The sequence below is a fragment of the Sapajus apella genome, unplaced genomic scaffold (genome assembly GCF_009761245.1).
Source record: "Sapajus apella isolate SASKATOON/1434 unplaced genomic scaffold, GSC_monkey_1.0 scaffold1, whole genome shotgun sequence".
NCBI lineage: Eukaryota > Metazoa > Chordata > Mammalia > Primates > Cebidae > Sapajus > Sapajus apella.
The window spans coordinates 62,640,176-62,662,038 of NW_022436941.1; the positions used below are offsets into that span (position 1 = coordinate 62,640,176).

General features: G+C 39.2%; 2 protein-coding genes across 10 annotated transcripts in view; one reads left to right on the top strand and one right to left on the bottom strand.

The window, feature by feature from the left end:
- The window catches only part of WDR41 (WD repeat domain 41), a 55,152-nt gene extending 43,929 nt beyond the window's left edge, over positions 1 to 11,223 (top strand). For both annotated transcript variants that reach the window (XM_032277755.1, XM_032277763.1), the window contains exons 9-13: positions 2,952 to 3,136; positions 5,663 to 5,784; positions 6,612 to 6,700; positions 7,631 to 7,764; positions 10,732 to 11,223. In XM_032277755.1, the coding sequence (XP_032133646.1) occupies positions 2,952 to 3,136; positions 5,663 to 5,784; positions 6,612 to 6,700; positions 7,631 to 7,764; positions 10,732 to 10,884 (683 nt within the window). In that variant the 3' untranslated portion in view covers positions 10,885 to 11,223. The remainder of the gene's footprint in view (positions 1 to 2,951; positions 3,137 to 5,662; positions 5,785 to 6,611; positions 6,701 to 7,630; positions 7,765 to 10,731) is intronic.
- Positions 11,224 to 15,596: 4,373 nt separating this feature from the next.
- The window catches only part of PDE8B (phosphodiesterase 8B), a 321,825-nt gene continuing 315,558 nt past the window's right edge, over positions 15,597 to 21,863 (bottom strand). For 7 of the 8 annotated variants that reach the window (XM_032277729.1, XM_032277732.1, XM_032277740.1 and 4 more), the window contains 2 exons: positions 17,943 to 18,072; positions 15,649 to 17,396 (listed from right to left, as the gene is read on the bottom strand). In XM_032277729.1, coding sequence (XP_032133620.1) covers positions 17,287 to 17,396; positions 17,943 to 18,072 — 240 coding nt within the window. In that variant the 3' untranslated portion in view covers positions 15,649 to 17,286. Of the gene's footprint in view, positions 17,397 to 17,942; positions 18,073 to 21,863 lie in introns of all 8 variants that reach the window. The other variant, XM_032277695.1, reaches the window with a different exon arrangement.

Here is a 21,863-nt window from a genome sequence, read left to right on the forward strand (position 1 = left end):
TTTTCTTTAAGGATGTTGAATATTGGCCCCCACTCTCTTCTGGGTTGAAGGGTGTCTGCTGAGAGATCCACTGTGACTCTGATGTGCTTCCCTTGTGGGTGACCCAACCTTTTTCTCTGGCTGTCCTTAGTATTTTTTCCTTTGTTTCAACCCTGGTGAATCTGACAATTATGTGCCTTGGGGTTGCTCTTCTACAGGAGTATCGTTGTGGTGTTCTCTGTATTTCCTGTATTTGAATGTTGGCCTGCTTTGCAAGGTTGGGGAAGTTCTCCTGGATAATATACTGAAGAGTGTTTTCCAGCTTGGATTCATTCTCCCTGTCATCTTTTGGTACACCGATCAAGTGTAGATTAGGTCTTTTCACATAATCCCATATTTCTTGAAAGCTTTGTTCATTTCTTTTCATTCTTTGTTCTCTTTTCTTGCCTTCTCGTTTTGTTTCATTGAGTTGATCTTCAATCTCTGATATCCTTTCTTCTGCTTGATCTATTCAGCTATTGAAACTTGTGTATACCTCACAGAGTTCTTGTGCTGTGTTTTTCAGCTCCATCAAGTCGTTTATGTCATTCTCTAAGCTGGTTATTCTAGTTAGCTTTCATCTAACCTTTTTTCAAGGTTTTTAGATTCTTTGCATTGGGTTAGAACAGGTTCCTTTAACTCAGAAAAGTTTGTTATTACCCACCTTCTGAAGCCTGCTTCTGTCAATTCGTCAAATTCGTTCTCCATCCAGCTTTGTTACCTTGCTGGTGAGGAGTTGTGATTTCCTGGTGGGGGAGAGGCGTTATGGTTTTTGACGGTTTCATTCTTCTTGCACTGTTTTTTTCCCATCTCATTGGATTTATATAGTTTTGATCTCAGGTAGCTGCTTGAGGAGGTAGCCTTTTCTTTACCTGCAGAGGGGCTGCTGGGCTGCCACAGGTTCAGTGGAGCTGCTGCATCTTTTATTTACTCAGGAAAGTTAGGCTGGCTTCTGCAATGGTGGCCACCCTTCCCCATACCGAGCTTGACCGTTCCTGGTCACTCTCTAGGAGCGGAACTCTGGTTTAAGAGGTTTTTTTTTTTTTAAGTCTGCTAGGCTTTTTGCGGTGGGAGGGACCCGTCCTGCTGTATGGGCTGTTTCCCTGTTTTCAGTTCCCCTTCCCACTGTGGGGAGGGTAGATCCATCCAGCTGACTTTCTGGCTTTCAGATCAGCCAGTGCTTCCACCTAGATCTATGCTGACTGCCCCGGCTCCGGCAGAAGTTGCTGTTTTGCCCTGTTCAGGCATTCGCTGAGACTTTTCAGCCCGGTGAAGATCTCCTGTTCTCTGGGTTGTAGGGGTCTTGGGTGGAACACTGTGTCCAAACCAAAGTCCCAGAGGGGGAGATACCCTGGTCCTCTGGATGGAACCTGGGTGGGGCAGTGCCCTGCCTTGCCTCAACTTGCCCTATTTGGTTTATACCCACTGTCCAACCAAACCCACAAAATGAACCTGGTACCTCGTTTGGAATTGTGGAGACCACTCGGCTCCTGCTTCTCTCTCTCTCTCAGGGAGCTGCTTTCCAGTGCTGCCTCTTATTCGGCCATCTTGGGATCCCCCTATAACTTAACTTTTAATAGCAGTACTGTTTCATTTTGTTGATATCTTATTCAGTTCTCAATTCGATGTGTAGTTATCTTCAGATTTTTAAGATTGTATATATTTATATATATATATGTATGTATGTATGTATGTATGTATGTAACAACCTTGTACATTTATGTATTTCCTTCAGGATAAATTCCTAGAATTAGAATTGTTGAATCAAGAGATTTACATTTTTAAGGTTTTGATACATGTTAGCAAATTAATCTTTGAAAAAAACAATACCAATTTATAGTAGGGCATCAGGCAATACGTGTTCTGATTTCTTATGCTTTTATGAATACTGTGTTGGGTTTTTTCCAGATTTATAATATTTCCCGATTCACAAGTCAATAAATGGTATCTCCTGTTTTTAGATTTCTTTGATTATTAAAGGAGTTGAGCATCTTTCCACATGTTTACTGACCATTTGTATTTGTTTTGCCTTCTCAGATCCTTTTCCCATTTTTTCCACTTTATTTATCTTGTTCTTAATAATTTGCAAGAACTCCTTTTGTATCAAGTATATTAAACCAACGTTGTCATCCAAGTTGCAGATTTTTCCCAGCTTTTTGTCATTTAAGTGTATTTTTGTGTGTGTTTTTTTAAGACAGAGCCTTGCTTTGTCACCCAGGCTGGAGTGTGCAGTGGTGTGATCTCGACTCACTGCAGCCTCTGCCTCCCCGGTTCAAGCAGTTCTCCTGTCTCAGCCTTCCGAGTAGCTGGGACTAAGGCGCATACCACCACACCTGGCTAATTTTTGTATTTTTAGTAGAGACAGAGTTTTACCATATTCGTCAGGCTGGTCTCAATCCACCCGCCTCGGCCTCCCAAAGTGCTGATATTACAGGCTTGAGCCACTGTGCCCAGCCCTTGTTTTTGTTTTTGTTTTGCCAAGCAGCTATTTACTAGGATCTCTTCCCCTCAGACCCCACTCTGCTTCTGTTAAAGCCTTTTACCACTCCACATTCATAAAAGGGTTCACCTTTATTTTTTTCTATCCTTTAAGTAACTTAAATGTTTTAATCTATTTGAAACTTATTTTGGTGTATGATCCAAGATAAGGTTCTTTTACTTTTATTCCCCATAAATGTAACCAGATACTCCAGTGTGAGGTATTTCTTTACTGAAATGAAATGCAATCATTATTACATACTGAATTACTAAGATAATTTGAGTCTATTTCTGGACTTCTGGTTCTGTTATATTCATCGTTCTTTTGGCTTGCCTAGGTAACTCACTGATGTAAGTACTGTGGTTTTATGGGGCATTTCTACTAGACATTCCATTCAGTTTTACCTTTACCTAGAAAAATGATCGATAATGAGGCATATGTGAACTTTGCCTAGATTTGAGTTTTGTCACTGGCTCCCACATTGGAGAGCTGATCATCTGGGATGCCCTGGACTGGACCGTGCAGGCCTACGAACGCAACTTCTGGGACCCATCTCCACAACTGGACACCCAACAGGAAATAAAACTCTGTCAGAAATCAAATGACATTTCTATTCATCATTTCACATGTGACGAAGAGGTAAAAAATCTAGACACTATCTATAAACTTGCCTTTTAAATAAACTGAATTTCTGATTTTAAAAATTTAATTCCATGTTTGACATAGAAAAGGTATCTATTATTCATGGTTTCAGGTTGTGCTTTATAATGGTCTGATTTTTTTCTAAAATGGTATGACATGTTAAAAAAAAGCATTTTAAGCTTTGCTTCTAATCTTGAGGCAAGGGAATGATTAAATGGCTATAGATTTTAAAACTCTATTGAAATTTTGGGTTGGATTAAATAGTCCCATTGGATTTGAGGTTTAATGCTTACAATTGTTTTAAGGAACACTGTGAAAAATTCTTTTGAAGATCTGATGCATTTCCTAGTGAAGTAAATGAAATTTAAAATTTTAAGAATGTTTCTGTTAGTCTGCTGGCATCTTGGAGCAAGATAAATTGAGAATTGTTGATTTCCATCCCTTAGGGCTTGGCAGTGATGCTCTTGAAGCACTTTACATCCTTTTTGCTGTAAGAGATTAGTACCAGTGGATTACTTCTTTACTTAGTAGTGGATATCCATGTTGGTGAGAAATTTCTCGACTGAAATGTGCTATGTCTGATGGACGATGTATGTGCGATGTAATCTTATCTCTGATCTGAAAACAAATCTCTAAGCATCAGGGGCTCAGAAAATGTGTTTAAAGGGCAATTAACTTTTCTAAATGTAATCACAAGAAATGTTTAAGAGTTGTACCCTTCAAGAAAAAGGAGTTGGGGAGGCTTTTCTCTCCCTACTTTGTGACTTTTTATACTGTTTGAAGTTTCTAACAGCATGCATATTATATTAAAAATTTCAGTAGTAGTGTTCTGTGGTGGGGGAGAATATGATCCATTTTCTTTGTACTACTCTGAAAACAAAACAAAAAACAAAAGATTAGTATAGGAACAGGATTTAAAAACACTAATATATTCAAAGATTGTTTTTTTTTGTATCTCAACTTTATTTTGAAAAAAGTTAATACATGATAAAAATGGTGTGGTCTCAGAAAAGATGGAGACTAGATCACTAAGAGTTGTAGCCTACAAATTATATGTTTTAAATGTTACATGTTTTTTGCTCACTTTTGTAAAAATTAAAATTTAAAAGTTTTTTGTTTTGTATCTCTTTTAATCTTAAATTTTTTTATTGATATTTATTTTCTACTATACATGCTTGATAAAGCATTATATAGTTTTCCTTGATTTTCCTTCTTTCCTTCTATAGGGTACAGTTATTGATGACAGGTGATTGATAGTGTCTCCGTTGAGTAAATGCTGCCTCCAAAGCTTATCAGTTCTCTAGTTGTGTTTATAATTTTCTTCCTGACCTTGGATAAATTACTTAAACTGTGCCCAGATTTCCTGGTCTATAGAACCAGGGGATTTTGGCATTAAATACAATCCATAGGGCTTTCCATTTTAGCATCTTGACTAGCAGTGTTCATTAATGCCCCAGTACTGGGCCTCAGCTGCATTGCTGATTGCAGAATACTAATCCTGAGAGTCAGGGGATCATTCCAGATTTTAGATTCCAGCAAGCCTTGGGGGCATGCTTTGGTTCAGTTATTACAGGTCTCAGTTCAGTTTGTAGTCTTGGAGGCTGTGTGAGAACAAGTGGAGGGCCCAGAATCCCTGGTGAAACCAGAAGGCATTATGTAGGGATATTTGAAAGGTCTGCCTCAAAGGGATAGCTATTAAATAAGAATGGATGATTCTTGGACAAGTGCTTGCAAAAATTTCAAAGGCTACTGCATGTGAGTGTCACATGAGGAACAAGCAAGGGACTGGAGTAACATGACCTTGTTTCTCATATTGACTCCATGTCTCAGTCTCATTTCTTGTGTACCTCTAATCTCTTTAACTTCCTTATCTGGAAAATGGCAATAATGCTTGCCGCTCTTAACAAGATGTTGTGAGGCTGAAGTGAGATAAAGTATTGGTGGAAATGCTTTCAAAAAATTAAAGTTGTTTTAGTAAAAAGGTATCTATTTCTAATAATACTTTTGGAAAAATGTTTTTGTGAAACCTTCAGAGGATTGCATGATGATAATGTCACTATAGCTGTGATTTTTTTATATCACTCGTAGGTCTCCTGATTGCTTAAGATGTGGAGTGTAAGTAATTTTGCTTGCATTTTCCAGGCAGAAGCAGCTAGGTAATTTTCCCAAGGATATAGTGTTATTTAAATGAAAACTCAGGTTATCCCTCAACAGCTTCCACTGCAAGGCCAGGCTGCCAGCTAGAGCTTATTTCCAGATATATTTCAGTGTGAAAGAAAGTAGAGGTAAGGTATATACTATGCAGACCTTTCTCTGCATTAGTCGTTGTGTCCTACCTTCTAAACGCTCAGAGCTTTCTTTAGTGCTTTGACATTTTTGGGTTTCATAGATTGGTACTTTAATTTGGGCTAAAGTCTAGGGAAGGTAACAGGGACTTTCTGATGTCACATCAGGGCTGGAAATTCATTACACTGGGTAGGATGAGTGCTAGTTTTCTGCCCATTTCTGAACTTCTTCCCCCAGAATGTATTTGCTGCAGTTGGAAGGGGTTTATACGTGTATAACCTTCAAATGAAGCGTGTGATTGCCTGCCAGAAAACTGCACATGACTCCAATGTCCTGCACATTGCCAAACTTCCAAACAGGTATGAGTTCCCATCTGTTCTGCAATAGATGAAAGCAAGTCACAGTTCCCAGGGCTACCCGTGTCATTTCTCAAGTGGCCAAGTTACCTGGCTTAATGGCTTGACCTGCTGTGTTCTTTTGGAAATGGAGAATGCCTGAGGGCTGTCTCTAACAGAAGGGCATGCGGTAGTATTTTACAGAAATTACAAGAAGCAAGGTTCAAATGAATTACATTGAATTTCATTGTAAGATGAGATGATTTAAAATTTGGTATTTAACAACGTAAACTACTTGGGGGCCACTTACAGTGTACCAATTTTTATATTTCTCATAAACCTACTTTCTTTTTGTTTGCTTTTGGCCAGAATGAAATGGTTGGTACTGTCCTTGTTGTGTAAGGCTACTAAGTGAGGGGTTTCCTCTCAGGGTAGATTTGCTGCTGAGCTTCTAGGGACAAACTTATGGACAGGGAATATCGTTATTTTCTATGCAGGATATTTTTAGAGTGAGAGGCACCCACAGAAGAGAGGTAACCTGAGGAGGGAAGGGGGCTGCTTAGGACATTGTGAAGTATAATTCATACTGTTTTCCCAAGTGCATTTTTTTAAAGGGAGAGAATAAATTTATAGCATTTGAGCCAATGTAACATAATATAATGTGTGGCTTTCCTAAAGGGTGCTTTTAGTTTGCATTGTAATGTCATGTTAAATTGTGATTTTTGTCAGTTCCTGCTAAGAGCTGAATAAAAGCAGTTGAGGGCTCCACTGATTTCTTTTACTGCAAATTTAGCATTGGTCCTCAGTGGTGCACTCCCTGTCTTTGTATTACTGATTTTCTGTTCTGACAGGCAGTTAATCTCATGCTCAGAAGATGGCAGTGTACGCATTTGGGAGTTACGAGAAAAACAGCAGCTTGCAGCTGAGCCTGTACCAACAGGTGTGTGTCTTCTCTCAAAAAGGTAGTCTTTTTCTCTCCTTTTTTTTTTTTTCATGTGAAAGGCAGAAGGGCGATTATGTGAAACCACTAGAATAATATAGAAGTGCTCTAGATAGGCATCAGATGTTTATGGAGAGCATATGGTAATTGAGATCTAGGATTTACAGCTTAATGCCGCCCTAATGTAGAACTGCCTCTTCATTTCAAGTAAGATAAAGCATTTATTGTTTTGAGGGAAAACTTATTTTCTGGTGATCTGAATGACCAGATGGCCTAATGAAGTAAGTATTCATTTATATTGTCTATAATTCTAACTGATACACAAAATTTGTACCATCAGATGTCAAACTAAAATGTTCTTTACCCTTGATGTTGAACTCAATTTATGGAAAAATACACTTTTCTTTGTGTGCTTATATCATAATTTCATGAGCTCTTGACTTTCAGGTGTTTAGTTTGAAAAATAAAACTATGAAGGGTTGAATAAATTAGTTACAAACCTTTGCACAAGAAATCAGATGCTGGTACCTAGTTGCTTCTGTTTCTTTTGACTTTCTGAAGCCCTGGGGTGTTGCTTTTGCACATATACATACTTTTCGGAGTTTTGCCCTTTTTTCCTTTGACAGACACTGCCATTCAAGCTTTATGCTTCTGTCCTGTTTTATTCCAGGTGTCTGTCTTTTTGTTAATATACCCTCACCAATGGGTGGGTGACTAGGGGCAATAAAGAGAGATGAGGAACATACCTGGTTAGCTAAGAAAGATGAAATAACATATGCAGAAAACCCTAGCACAAGGCTCAGTACGGTCCACTTAGCCCTTGACTAAAATAAGTCTGGAACCTCTTCACATTTAAATTCTGTTTTTCTGATCTCATATTATTATTGTAAGTATACAGCACAGTAATTTTGGAAATGATTATTTTTCTAGGTTTTTTTAACATGTGGGGATTCGGAAGAGTCAACAAACAAGCCAGCCAACCTGTTAAAAAGCAGCAAGAAAATGCTACTTCATGTTCACTGGAGCTTATTGGAGATTTGATTGGACACTCATCATCTGTGGAGGTATTGCTTTTTAGGTATAGATTGTCCAGGCAACTCGTGCTTTTGCATTTCATTGCTCTTTTCATTCAGTAGGTCTCATAAAGGCATATACTTTTTCTTGTATCTGTAGGTTTTTTGTCAGATCTGAACATGGAATGGGATAGGCTATGGTATGTGCAGTTAGGATTTCCCTTTCCAGAGATATGATTTGAGGAAACAAGTAATGCATTGCTTTTAAGAATGGGCTTAATCACCGTAATTTATAACCTGGAGATAGCTGACAATAAGGGTAGTGTGAATAATGTTGACTGTATGGCAGCAGTCAGCAGAGGGTGCATGAAGGGTTGCGGTTGTATGTGTACAGTGAAAGCCTTAACAGAACTGAATTCCAGGGCCTTTGTCAAATTCATGAACAGAGTCATGCTTCTACTTGCCTTTGAAGGATAATAATTAGCTTTAATGAAATCCTGTGCCTTGGTTTTCATTGTGCAAATATGAAAATTTTGGTTGAAAATTATAAAATGCATAAGCTTCTAACTTATAGAAATCTAAATACATTAATTTTGCTACAGGCACCATTGCCTATAGTGAAGGAATAAGATCAGTTGAGATAACAGATTAGTTGTGAGAATATCAGTGTAGTGATAATATCATAAGCAGGGCCCTAAGTAATGAATTTCTTCAATTGTTCTTCCCTGTATCCAAAGAACAACACATTTCTTTTCATTTGAAAGGGTGTTCATGCTTAGGGGGAGCAGCAGCAGCATGCTTGTTAGTGAGCATTTCCTGTATTTCAGGCACTGTGCTAAACACTGGCTGCTGAAGTTTACAGAGAGAGAGAGAAATACATCCTTGCCCTTATGGATCTTACCCTTGAGTGGAGAGAAGGGGTATAGACCCAGTAGGCTGTTTCCCTAGGCTGCATATGATGGACCTGGGTAAGCAGCAGAGTGAATACTCAGGGGTTAGAAAAAACATTTCTTGCTGAATCTTGCAAATGGTTAGAAGATAAGGGACTTGATACTTGAGATGAACCTTGAAGTTTAGTAGAATGAGTATATAGCCTTGTTACCAGAAGCTCCTTGATGTTGGGTACAGGTTCATAGTTATCTTTGCTTTTCTCTAACAAGTAGCTCATAACTTTTTTTGTTTCTGGTTGGGTGGCTATCCCATATTTTAGGGCTGGGGAGCATGGAGTATGGTAGACAAAAGGCAAGGAGCACCTTTAGGCTGGAGCGCTGGGTTCCTGTGAACAAACACTAGTAGGAGATGAGGCCTGGAACAGTGGTTTGGGGTCGTATTATGAATGTCCTTGAATGTAAGGCTGAAGAGTTTGGACTTTATTTTATAAATAATAGAAACTCATATAAAAGGTTTTTAGATGGTTGGGAAAACCCCATCTAAAACACATTCAAAATGTATTCGAATGTGGCACATTTCTCATTATATAAAAGTATCAGCTTCTTAGGAATTTTCCTGAGTAAAGGTGTTGACCCCTGAACATTTTTAAAAAGCATCTCTGGCTTCATTGATAAAATCTAGGCTATCTCTACATTGTCAGCTGAATTTCCTCATTTCTTGTTGTTTTTGCTTTTTTTTTTTTTTTAAACCTTTCCAAGACAGAATCTCACTATTGCCCAGGCTGGAGTGCAGTGACATAATCTTGGCTCACTGCACCTTCCATCTCCTGGGTTTAAGCAATTCTCCTGCCTCAGTCTCCTGGGTAGCTGGGATTACAGGTGCGGGCCCAGCTAATTTTTATATTTTTAGCAGAGATGGGGTTTCACCATCTTGGCCAGGCTGATCCTCTTTTCTGTTTTCATCCTTGCTCAACCTCTCTACCTGTGTACCGAATTCTGTGTTTTCCAGTTTCCCAAGGAATTCTGCTGCCATATTTCCTCCCTTTACTCTTGCATCCTCAGCAAAGTGCTCTCCCATGGTCTTCAGAAATGTATGTCATTTCAGAGAAAACCCTCGTTTTTTGTTTTTTTTTTTTCCCTGAGATGAATTGTGCTCTTACTAACTACCCAGGCTGAAGTGCAGTGGCATGATCTCAGCTCACTGCAACCTCGGCCTCCCAAGTAGCTGGGGTTACAGGCGCCCACAACTACGCTCAGCTAATTTTTTTATATTTTTAGTAGAGATGGGGTTTCACCGTCTTGGCCAGGCTGGTCTCAAACTCCTGACCTCAGGTGATTTGCCTGCCTCAGCCTCCCAGTGTTGAGATTATAGTCGTGAGGCACAACACCCTGTTTTTTTAAATTTATTTCACCCTTTCCTTCAAGCACCTCATCCTTTTTTCATGGGTTCATCTTTTCTCTCATACAATCCTTCATGCTATAGCATTCGTGCTGCCTTTTTGTTAACGCTCTATTTTACTATTCTTAGCTTCCAACCTACTCCTTCACTAGTCAAGCCCCTTCCCCTTCTTGGGGAGTTTTCTCACGTTGAAGCTTTTTCTGAATATCTATGGTATGTCATAGTCTGTACTGCATTATTTAGTACCTGATTACATAATCTTTCATTGGTACCTTTGTTTCAGTTACAATTTGCTTTTCAGAATCTTCTTGAGGGTAGGGACCATAAACCTAGTGCTGACAATACCTATGGACTGACTATCTACTTTTATGGAGAGAGCTGAAGCCAGTGTCTATCTTGGGAAATTGAGAATTCAGACATTTTATCTATAGCCCTTGTACATAAACAATGGTTACAAACCAATACTTCAAAAATCAGAGTATGGTAAAATCTGGAAGAACTATGGGAATTTGTGTACTTTACAAAGTAGCTATTCTGTATTTGAACGATATTAAAATTCTGATTAAAATATTAGATATTATTTGTATGTGACTGTTACTAATACTGAAAAACAAAGTTTTACATGCAGATCCAAAGGAGTCTCAAAGGCACGTATGTCACGTGCACATGTGTTAATGTGGTGTTAGCTGCTTCTCGAGGCCCCATCATCCATTTTAATTTTCTTTTCAGGTGTTTCTATACTTTGAAGATCATGGACTGGTGACATGCTCTGCTGATCATCTCATTATTTTGTGGAAAGATGGAGAGCGAGAATCTGGATTGCGCAGTTTAAGATTATTTCAAAAATTAGAGGAGAATGGTGACTTATACCTTGCTCTCTAAGGAATTAAAAGTACACATGCATGAACCTTGTACATCAAATATAGGTACTACTCTGAAAACCATTAACATATTCATCATTTAAATTTGTAAATTTTGTCCATAAAATTCTATGTTTAACTTTTTTGTGGACCTACCAACCAGGAACATGTTGCTTCTCAGGTCCTAGTACATCCTCCAAAGAATATGCCACAAGTTTTCCATTTGACTTTGATCTGCTGTTGAAGTGGTGAGTGCTGTGTTTTGAGCTTATTTTGAACCTAGACCCTTGTGAAAGGTACAAATAGAGGTAACAGTATAGTTGTGGCATTTATTAAAAGTTTTATTATTTGGGTTCCTTTAGTATTCTTGTGATGAGTTTAAAAATAGCCTTTCTCCTGCAGATTTTTCTGGTCTTTAGTAACATTAGTCTTCTATAGCACAAACTTGAATCTCTCTGCCAAAAAAATGAACCACCTATACTGTTTAAGTACTACAAGTTTTTTTTTTGGTACCAATTTGTTTAGATAATTTAACAAAGGGTTTTTAGTTACACCTACTAAAACCCATATGCACCTAAATGGATAGGAATCTTATGAGCGTATATTTTCCCCCATTGTGAACTGGCTTGAACAGCCATGGGCTAGATTGATATTAGAACAACAACTGCCCCTCCTGTATGCCAAGGATGAGCTCTAGGTCATTTGAGAGGCACAGTCAGAGACTGCAGCTGAGCACACCTGTGTCCTGACTCACAAACTGCTTGAGACAGGCTTCCTTTCTGTAGTTGTTTGCAGTGTCCATCGAGACACTATAACCAGCCTTGTAACAGTATGTTTTCTCCTTTTGGTGCTAAAAAATAAAGTTAGAAAGTAGTCTACACATCAAAGATTGAAATTCTTAAACTACTGATTAAAGAAAGGGCAGTGTTACTGATGTTAATGGACTATTCTTCCAGAAAACCTTCTACAGATTTACTTGTTCATTATACAAATACATCCTACAAGGAATCTTTATAAAAGTTCTTTTTACTAGTTTTAGCTTTGACAGTTGCTTCCACACCCACCTACAGTCAGAGACCGGAAGAGTTAAGATCATCTAGGTCGACCCATGGCATGATGTTATAAAAAGTGAGGCCCACTATGGTCAGGCCTTAAAATGAGCTCTGTAGTGCCCAGTGTCACCAAGCAGGAATTGAAGACTGAATGAGAGAAAGGGTTATATGACTACTTTAAATCCAAAGAACATTTAGTCATGAAAAGTTCTATGGAGAAATCACTAAGCTACCTCCATCACAGAAGACTTTCTGCCATTACTGCGTGCTTTTTTTCTTTAGGAATTCTATATTAGCCCATATATTTGTAAAGTGGTTTTTTAAAATTGTATGATACAACAGGGTCATACATTTTTAACTGTTTTACTTCCTAGCCTGTTCTGGATTAGTATTTTATGATGGTAATCTATTTAAATGGAGTGGTAAAAAACACATGAATTTTGGAAGCAAACGGTAATATAGTACCACAGCAAATTCCTTCTATCATTATACAAGCATACCTTGGAGATATTACAGGTTAAGTGTCAGACCACATCAAAAAAGCAAGTATTGCAATAGATTGAGTCACATCTAGTTTTTGGTTTCCCAGTGTCTATTAAAATTATGTTTATACTGTAGTCTTACATTTCTAAAAAATGTACATACTTTAAGAATACTTTATTGCTAAAAAATGCTAACAATCATCTGAGCCTGCGGTGAGTCATACTCTTTGCTAATGGTTGCTGAAGGTTGGGGTGGCTGTGGCATTTCCTTTAAATAAGACAGTGATCAAATTTTCCACATCAATTGACTTCCTTTGACAAAAGATATCTCTGTAACATGTAATACTATTTAGTAGCATTTTACCCACAGTAGAACTTTTTCAAAATTAGAGTGTGTCATCTAAAACCCTGATGCTGCTTTATCATCAACTAAGTTTTTGGAATATTCTAAATCCTTTGTTGTCATTTCAACTCTGTTTACAGCATTTTCACTATGGAATGACTGTCTCCAGAAACCACTTTCTTTACACGTTCTTAAGCAACTTCTCATCTGTTGAAGTTTGCTCATGAGATTACAGCATTTCAGTCACATCTTCAGGCTCCCCCTTCTTCCAGATTCCTTTTAATATTGAAATTTTGACCACCTCCCATGAATCAGAATGTTCTTAGTGGTGTCTAGAATGTTAAATCCTTCCCAGAAGGTTTTCAGTTGACTTTGCCCAGACCCATCAGAGGAATCACTAGTTATGGCAGCTACAGCTTTATGAAATGTATTTCTTAAATTAGACTTAAAAGTCAAGTGACTCCTTGACCAATGGACTATATAGAATGTTGGATGTTGTGGTAGCAGGCAAGAAAACATGAACCTCCTTGTACATCCATCAGAGCTCTTAGATGACCAGGTACATTGTCAATGAGCAATATTTGTAAAGAAATTTGAATACAGTAGTAGGTCTTAACCATAGGCTTAAAATATTCAACAAACCATGCTATAAATAGATGTGCTGTCATACAGGCTTTGTTGTTCCACTTCTAGAGCATGGGCAGAGTAGATTTAACAATTCTTAAGGTCCTTAAGGTTTTTAGACTGGTAAATAAACGCTGACTTCAGCTTACAGGCACCAGCTACATTTGCAGGCATTGAATTTCTCCTCTCTATGAAAGTCCTAGATGACATCTTCTTCTAAGAGAAGGCCATTTCATCTTCACAAACTCAGTAGTTCAGTGTAGTCACCTTCTGGATAACTGCCTGCTGTTACCCCTTGCACTTTGATGTTATGGAGATAGCTAGCTTCTGCGTCAACCAACCTCTGCTTGCTTCCAGCTTTTCTGCTGTAGGTTCCTCACCTCTCAGTCTTCAAATAATTAGGCTTTGGCTTACGGGAATGTTGTGACTGGTTTGATCTTTTATATAGACCACTCAAACTTTCTCCGTATCAGCAATACCGCTGTTTCACTCTTATTTGCATGTTTACTGGAGTAACACTTTCAAGAAGTCTTCCTTTGCATAACCTGGCTAACTGGTGTAAGAGGCATGGCTTTTGACCTGCCTGGGCTTTCAAGGCACCTTGAAAGCCTTCCTTAATAAGCTTAATTTGCTGTAGCTTTTGATTTAAGGTGAGAGACATGTGACTCTTTCTTTTATACTTGCACACGTAGAAGCTAGTATAGGTTATTAATTGGCTAAATTTCAATATAGTTGTGTCTCAGTGAATAGGGAGGTGCAAGAAGAGGGAGAGATTAGAAACTGCTAGTTGGTTGACAGAATATACACAACATTTATCACTTAAGTTCACTGTCTTATATGGGCATGGTTTGCAGTACCCTAAAACAATTATAGTTAAAAACATCACTGATCATAGACCACCATGACAGATACAAGAATAAAAATGTTTGAAATAAATACTCTGAGAATTACCAACATGTGACATAGACACAAACTGAGCCCATGTTGGAAAAAATGCGCCAATAGTTGCTCTAGGCAGGGTGGCCACGAGCCCTCAATTTGTAGAAAAGGCAGTATCTTTGAAGCACAATGAAGCAGAATGCAATAAAATGAGGTATCCTTGTATTCTAATTTTCTGCCATGAAAAACAACTATGTCTAGAGGGCAGTCTCCAACCCAGGAGCTAGATTGCTTTTGTTTTCATGCATGCTCTAAGGTCAGAGAGGGGATAACAGCATAATGGGAGATTCTGGTAGGAACTCAAATCTGATGGTGTTCAGTAGTTGCATGCAGACTGCTGCTAAAAGTTGGACTTTCAATTTAGAATAATAGATCAATGTATATTACATTTTCTCCATTTCCCAAGTTTAGCTTTCAACACTTAAGATACTTGCAACAGCAGAAGTAACACTATGTAGTGTTACAATGTGTACAAATGCTTTGTTATTTCTATTTAAAAATATGTTTGTTACTTCAGTCTCTGGCTGTATTCACGTAGAACAAGAGCACAGGGTCATCCCTCCTCTTTCTCTCTCTAAAGCTAAGTAGGTTCTGAGTGAACTGATGGGCTTTTTTGCCCTGAAGGCTAACTACTCCTGACTCGTAGGGCAAGTCAATTTTAAAATCTTAAATTAGAAATAAATAATGATGTTAGGAAATTATAGGGTCATTCTGGTCCAACAATGTTTTATAACTAGCTTCATTCTTCTCTTTAGTAGTCATGGAAATAATTAGAGTTGCATTTTCCTAATACAGCCCCCCTCAATACATGACGTTTTAGTAAACAACTCCATGTAAGAGGCAGTTATAATAGTTTATATAATATAAACTATCTGATACACATACCATCTGAAAGCCTGTATTTCTAACAAGTTGACTACATGGAAGAATATACTAGTTTGCAGCTCAGAAGATTATACTGTAGATTACACCGGTAAAGAGCAAAAATTGCTGAAGCTTTAGTACCTAGCTCTCTTAAAGCATTTTTAAACATTTGCTCATTACTAGTAAGTTTGAATTTAACATGAAACTTGACATGACACTTAGTAAGAAGATGCCAGATAGCTGATAAATGTTACTTACCACATAGAACTGACAGAGAGATGATCAGAAAAAGACTGTCCTTGCCTCAAGCAAGCTTCTGAAGCCTAGGCAAGTTAGCTAGCTCCTTCATATGGGATTCTGGCCTCCTGATTTTAATGTGCTCTGAAAACAAAGTGTGTGACTCATGAAATAAAGGACACTAAACCCCAAATTTGAAATTATGAAAAGTTTAGGCCAAAGAGGTAAAATAAAAACAGCTGCTGGGAATGAAAAATGGCTGTAGGAATTTAGTTACAAGTACTTCACAAAAACATTTTCATCACATTGACATAATATAGCATTACAATACAAAGCTGGCTGCTGTCCTGACCAAGCAAGTTCTCTTATCATCTAACAAAAATAATTTAGATACATTTCTTTGCATGGAATTGTCCTATTTTTCCATTTTTGGTACAAAACATAGAAAAAAACATTGGCACATTATGTAGTGATAAGTCATTTTTTCCCCATGTACAAGTTCCAAGTATTCTGCATTCCAATTTGTATTGGAAAAAAAGTAACTACTGATTCAATTAATTCAGTCTCTGTTTATACCTTTTAAAAATGCAGCATGAAGTACAGAGAAAGAAAAACTAAGTTTGTTTACGGAGTCTGATATTTATAATACATAAAGAAGGATCGGCTGGTAAAAGAAAGGAAAATCTCAAGTCTGACTTTATGTAGATCACAGAAAGTTGTGAAAAGAGCAGTATAAAAATATGCACTTGTGCTTTAGAAGCTTTTAGCATACAATTAATAGCTTAAAATAGTATTTACTGCCTCCCCATATGCCTATTTTCTGATATATTTACACCGCACAGTTTTAACATTGTTAAAGCAAATGGCATGATTTCAAATATAGATTGGTTAAAAATATCTGAACCTTGAAACTTCCCCATCCCCTCCCGAAATATCGTATATGTGGTGCATGGCACAACATACTCCATGGGCTTACGCCCAGAAAATTTGGATTTTAATAAAAATTTTAGACATTTATATAAACTTCTTTAAAAAAAAAAAAAAAAACTTGTCCAAGGGCATTCAGATTTAATGGCTTTTATATAATACTTGGTAGAGTGCCTCATGGCTGCCTCTGTGAGCCTGAAATAAGGGAAGCTCATGGACTCCCTCCCCCACGATGACATGCCACTTTTTCCCTTATCATAGATGGCTTTCTGTTAAGATTTATCCCTTTTACGGGAAAGTGGGTAAACAGGCTGCTGATACCAGTCTAGAGAGGGCACTCACCAGCCAAGGCTGCGTTCTAACCTGGGTGTCACACCATTAGCAAGAAGAACCATGTAGCCATAGAGGCTGTGAAGCTAACTAGTTGATCTGTAATTTGGTCCTAGTTGTTTCACTTATTTTATGTAGTTTTTTTCTTAGATACATCTGTTCAGATAAACTTCTTATGACTCCTTCAGATCGATGCTCTTGAGGAAGATAGTCAAGCTAAACAGCAAATATGACTTTTATGGGAAGGGATGAGCTGAGCACTAGCTAAGCCACTTAGTCACCATCCTGGGGGATGAGCTCACAGACACCAAGGCTTTGCTTCCTGTGGCCCGCTAGTTACCGTGAATCAGCTCCATGGATTGACAAGGGTACACAGGATGACAGCAGAGCACAGGAGTTTGCCAATTTGTTCTGTCATTAAGTGTTCAAACAAATGTGTATTTTTCTTCATGGACTAGAACTTTCTAAAATGAAATTTGGGGACTTGAATGATTCAAGGTCAAATATTAAACATTAGCTCCTTCACCAGTACCTGTCATTGTCATTAGAAAGGAAAGCCTCTTATTTACACTACTGTGATTCACAGTGTCCTTTGTACGTCAAGAGGCCCCTTCTGTTGCTTGGCTTTAGCTGTCAGATGGAAGCCTCAGACTTTTGCACTTTAGGTCATCTAGTGTCTTCCAGTGTTTGTAGTTGTCAGCCAGATGTTGCATCAGGGCTGGCAGATGTGCAAAGGCTGCAAGGACAGAAAAGAATCAAAAGAAATCTGTTAAGTTAGACCCTAGGAGCATTTGTAAGCGGGGGGCTATCTGGGGCAAGTTTGGGATCGGAATTAGAGGAGCGGTACCCTGGGTGAGGCCTTAGGCTGTAAGGACAAGTCATTAAACAGTAGTTTCTGAAATACAGGTCCTTTTTGAAAAGCTGCTTATCAGTGACATTATCAGAAGAACCTGTGATTCAGAGTAATTACATTTTGCATTCTTTCCAGAGTTTCCTCCAATGATAGAATAAAACTGCAGTAAGCTTCAGCAACATGTCCTTTAAAGAGGGAAAGACTCGCTCATCCAGTTATCAAACATCCATCGAGTTTCTGCACGTAAGGTTCTGTGCCAGGTGCTGGGGTTGCAAAGAATGCACCCCACCCTACTCAGCCACAAAAAGCTGACAGCCACATTTTTTTAAAAATGTATTTTGTTTACATTTAGGCCCAGCCTATGTCATTAAAGATAATCAAAGTATAATAAAATGTTCTTTGTGGGTGACAAAGCTGTAACTATCTTACCATCCCATGCATCAAACATGTCTGTTATGAAGTAGTCAATGAAAGATATCTGAGACTTGGGGATGCTACAGGTATTCCGGTCAAACACTGGCATCACCACAGGGAGCCCCTGTCTCTTCTCTTCATCAGTCTGTAAGAAAAAAACACCACCACATAGGGCTGTAGCACATGTGAAACACTTTCATGGTAATATCCAGTTTCTCAGAACAACCCTGTGAAAATGGGTCATTATCCAGTTTTCTCAATGAAGAAATAGGCTCGGCAAGGTCCTCAGACTTACATAAGTCAGCTGAGCTACAGTGACAGCACTCAGGCCTTCCCACTCTCAAGCCTCTTTATTTTTGAGATGGAGTCTCACTTTGTTGCCAGGCTGGAGTGCAGTGGCGCAATCTCGGCTCACTGAAACCTCTGTCTCCTGGGTTCAAGTGATTCTCCTGTCTCAGTCTCCTGAGTAGCTAGGATTACAGGCACCTGCTTCCACACCCAACTAATTTTTGTATCTTTAGTAGAGATGGGGTTTCACCATATTGGCCAGGCTGGTCTTGAACCCTTGACCTCAGGTGATCTGCCTACCTTGGCCTCCCAAAGTGCTGGGATTATAGGCATGAGTCACTGTGCCCAGCTCCAAGCCTCTTACTTTCTATGCTATACCATACCATCTCCTGACACAATGATCTGAGGGTAGTTAGCTCCTTTTCTGTGATCTGCTTTCATTATTGCAAAGTAAAAGCTATTTTCAAAGTCATACAAACACTGATTATTATACCAAAACTGATATTTACACTGAGAAGAAGCAATAATGGGTAAAACTGCTAATGCCTTAGCATGACTCAACGAAGTAGCACCAAACTGTATTAATAGCCATAGTCATTGTACTATTCGCTGCCACATGTTTCCACTTTCAAAAAAAGTTTTGGCTGGGCACGGTGGCTTATGCCTCTAATCCTAGCACTTTGTGGGACCAAGACAGGTGGATCACAAGGTTACGAGTTCAAGACCAGCCTGGCCAAGATGGTGAAACCCCACCTCTACTAAAAATAAAAAATTAGCTGAGTGTGGTGGCAAGCACCTGTAATCCCAGCTACTCAAGAGGCTCAGGCAGAGAACTGCTTGATCCCAGGAGGTGGAGGTTGCAGTGAGCCAAGATTGTGCCACTGCACTCCAGCCTGGGCAACACAGTAAGACTCTGTCTCGAAAAAAAAAAAAAAAAAAAAAAAAAGTTTCAGGCTAGGAACAGTGGCCCATGCCTGTAATCCCAGTGATTTGGGAGGTCAAGGCAGGAGGATTGTTTGAGGCCGGGAGTTTGAAGCTGCAGTGAGCCAGGACTGTGCCACTGTACTCTAGCATGGGTGAAGAGTGAGACCCTGTCTCAAAACAAAACAACAAAAAACCAAGTTCACTTAAGAGTGACTTCTTTGAAGCAGTTATTAATTGTATGAAATCTTGACCTTTGAGTACGTATCTCTAATATTCTGTGTGATTAATGTGATGAGATGGGAAGAACGCGCACTTGCACTGCATACCAAAGTCTCCTGATTGTCTGTGGAAAAACACTTACGCACTTGAATTGATCTGAACCAGCTCCTTTTTTCCATGGAGCATTATCTTTTGCTCTGAAGAATGACTGTCAAACTATGATTGTTCAGATTTGGGTATTAGCCATGCAGATTTTGAGGTGTGTGGAAATCTGAGTATTATGCACATTAAATAAGTCCATCATTCATTGAACTGAATATTAAGATCTGCATTTCCTGGTGGTGTATTGAGCCAGAGGCCAGCTCAAAGGCTGCATTTGTAACTTTCATTTTTAGGTCACACTGGTGTATGAACATTAGTACATTCCTTTTTGGGAAAAGGACACCTAAATAGGAAGCTTACATCAAAAAACTTAAAAGCACATTTTTTTCATTCTCCATTCGCGCTGAGAATAACTAGGAGTAGTACTTCAGGTCCTCTCTCTGTGGGTCCTGGGAAACACACTGATGAGCAGAGCTTTTGGCTTGGCTCATTTCAGGTCAGTCGATCAAGCAGCCTTAAAATATCCACTGGTGTCCAGGGAGTCATTTGATTCCCCACCCCCTTCCTATTCTTCTATCTGAAAAGCTGAGAACCACCTGTCCTACTTTTCTTCAATTCAGCGCCCTCTTTCCAGAAAGCTGCAGTTTACTTACTGGATTTCATGAACAGACCCTTCTCAAAAGATAAGATATAAGCAGCCACAAACAAAAATGTCCAGGCTGGGCACGGTGGCTCACACCTGTAATCCCAGTACTTTGGGAGGCCGACGGGGGCAGATTGCCTGCGCTCAGGAGTTCAAGACCAGCCTGGGCAACACCGTGAAATGCCATCTCTACAAAAATACAAAAAATTAGCCAGGTGTGGTGGCGTGTACCTGTAGTCCCAGCTACTTGGGAGGGTGAGGCAGGAGAATTGCTTGAACCCAGGAGGCAGAGGTTGCAGTGAGCCAAGATCGCACCACTGCACTCCATCCTGGGCGACAGAGTGAGACTCCATCTCCAAAAAATAAAAAAAAGGTCCAGCATCACTACTCAGACATGCAAACCAAAACTACAATGAGATACCATCTCACACTAGTCAGAATGGCTGTTATTAAAAAGTCAGAAAATAAGAGATGTTGGCAAGGTTGTGGAGAAAAGAGAATGCTTATACACTGTTGCTGAGAATATAAATTAGTTCAGCTAGCCCCTGTGGAAAGCCATTAGATTTCTCAAAGAGCTAAAAATAGAAATTGCCATTCAACCTAGAAGTCTCATTACGGGGTATATACCCCGCCCCCACCAAAAATAAATCATTCTACCAAGGAGATACCTGTACTTGTATGTTTATTGCCCCACAATTCACAAAAGATATGGAATCAACCTTGGTGCCCATCATGTGTGGACTGGATAAAGAATATGTGGTGCATATAAACCATGGAATACTACGCAGCCATAAAAAAGAATGAAATCACGTCCTTTGCAGTAACATAGGATAACAGCCTCCAGCTCTATCCAAGTGAAGTAATGTAGAAACAGAAAACCAATTACCACATATTCTTTCTTATAAGTGGGAACTAACACTGGGTACACACAGTGGCAGAAACTGGAAGAGTGGACACTGGAGACTTCAAAAGGGAAGGAAGGGGGCAAGGGTTGAAAAACTCCTCATTGGGTACTGTGTTCACTACTTGAGCCATGGATCATTAGAAGCTCAAACCTCAGCATCAACAATATGCCCTTGTAACAAACTTGTAACAGCCCTGCACATGTACCCCCTAAATCTTACTGGGTCCTCTGCTGGCCACTCTCCTTCCCAGTCCTCCTAGGCATCATCTATTCTTTATCCTGCCCTTATTTATCCTGCCTCCATAGTACAGTTCAGCCGTGCAGACCCCGAAAAATTCACTACTTGGGGCTACTTCTTTGTCACCCACACACACATCAGTGCTTAGAGCCTTTCCTCGGGAAGTAGGGCTCTGTTTCAAGTGTCCACTTGCAGTCTACCTCTTTCTAGATTTATCTCCTTTAACTCCTTACACTGCCAGTTAAAGTGAACTACACATTGTTCTTCATGTAAAAATTCTATTTTCCCTCCCCTTGTTAATTTTACTCAGAATGCTTTGTTCTTCCAGAGTCTTTTCCTATTTCCACATTTCTGTAGCCCCCGTTTTATCTAGAAAAAAAAAAAGGCTCTCTGAACTCCTGTAGCACTTAACATAAACTTCCTTAATATATGCTTCGTTTTTTGCCAATATGTGGACCCATCTACATCTCTCCCCCACTAGGCTGGGAACTCCCCGTGGCTGTGATGTCTTTACTAATCCCTGTTTTCCCATAACGCACCATGGAGACGCCCAGGAATAACCTAGTGAATGAATGAACATTTCTCAATTTTTGTGGAAGTTCTGGATCCAACAATTTG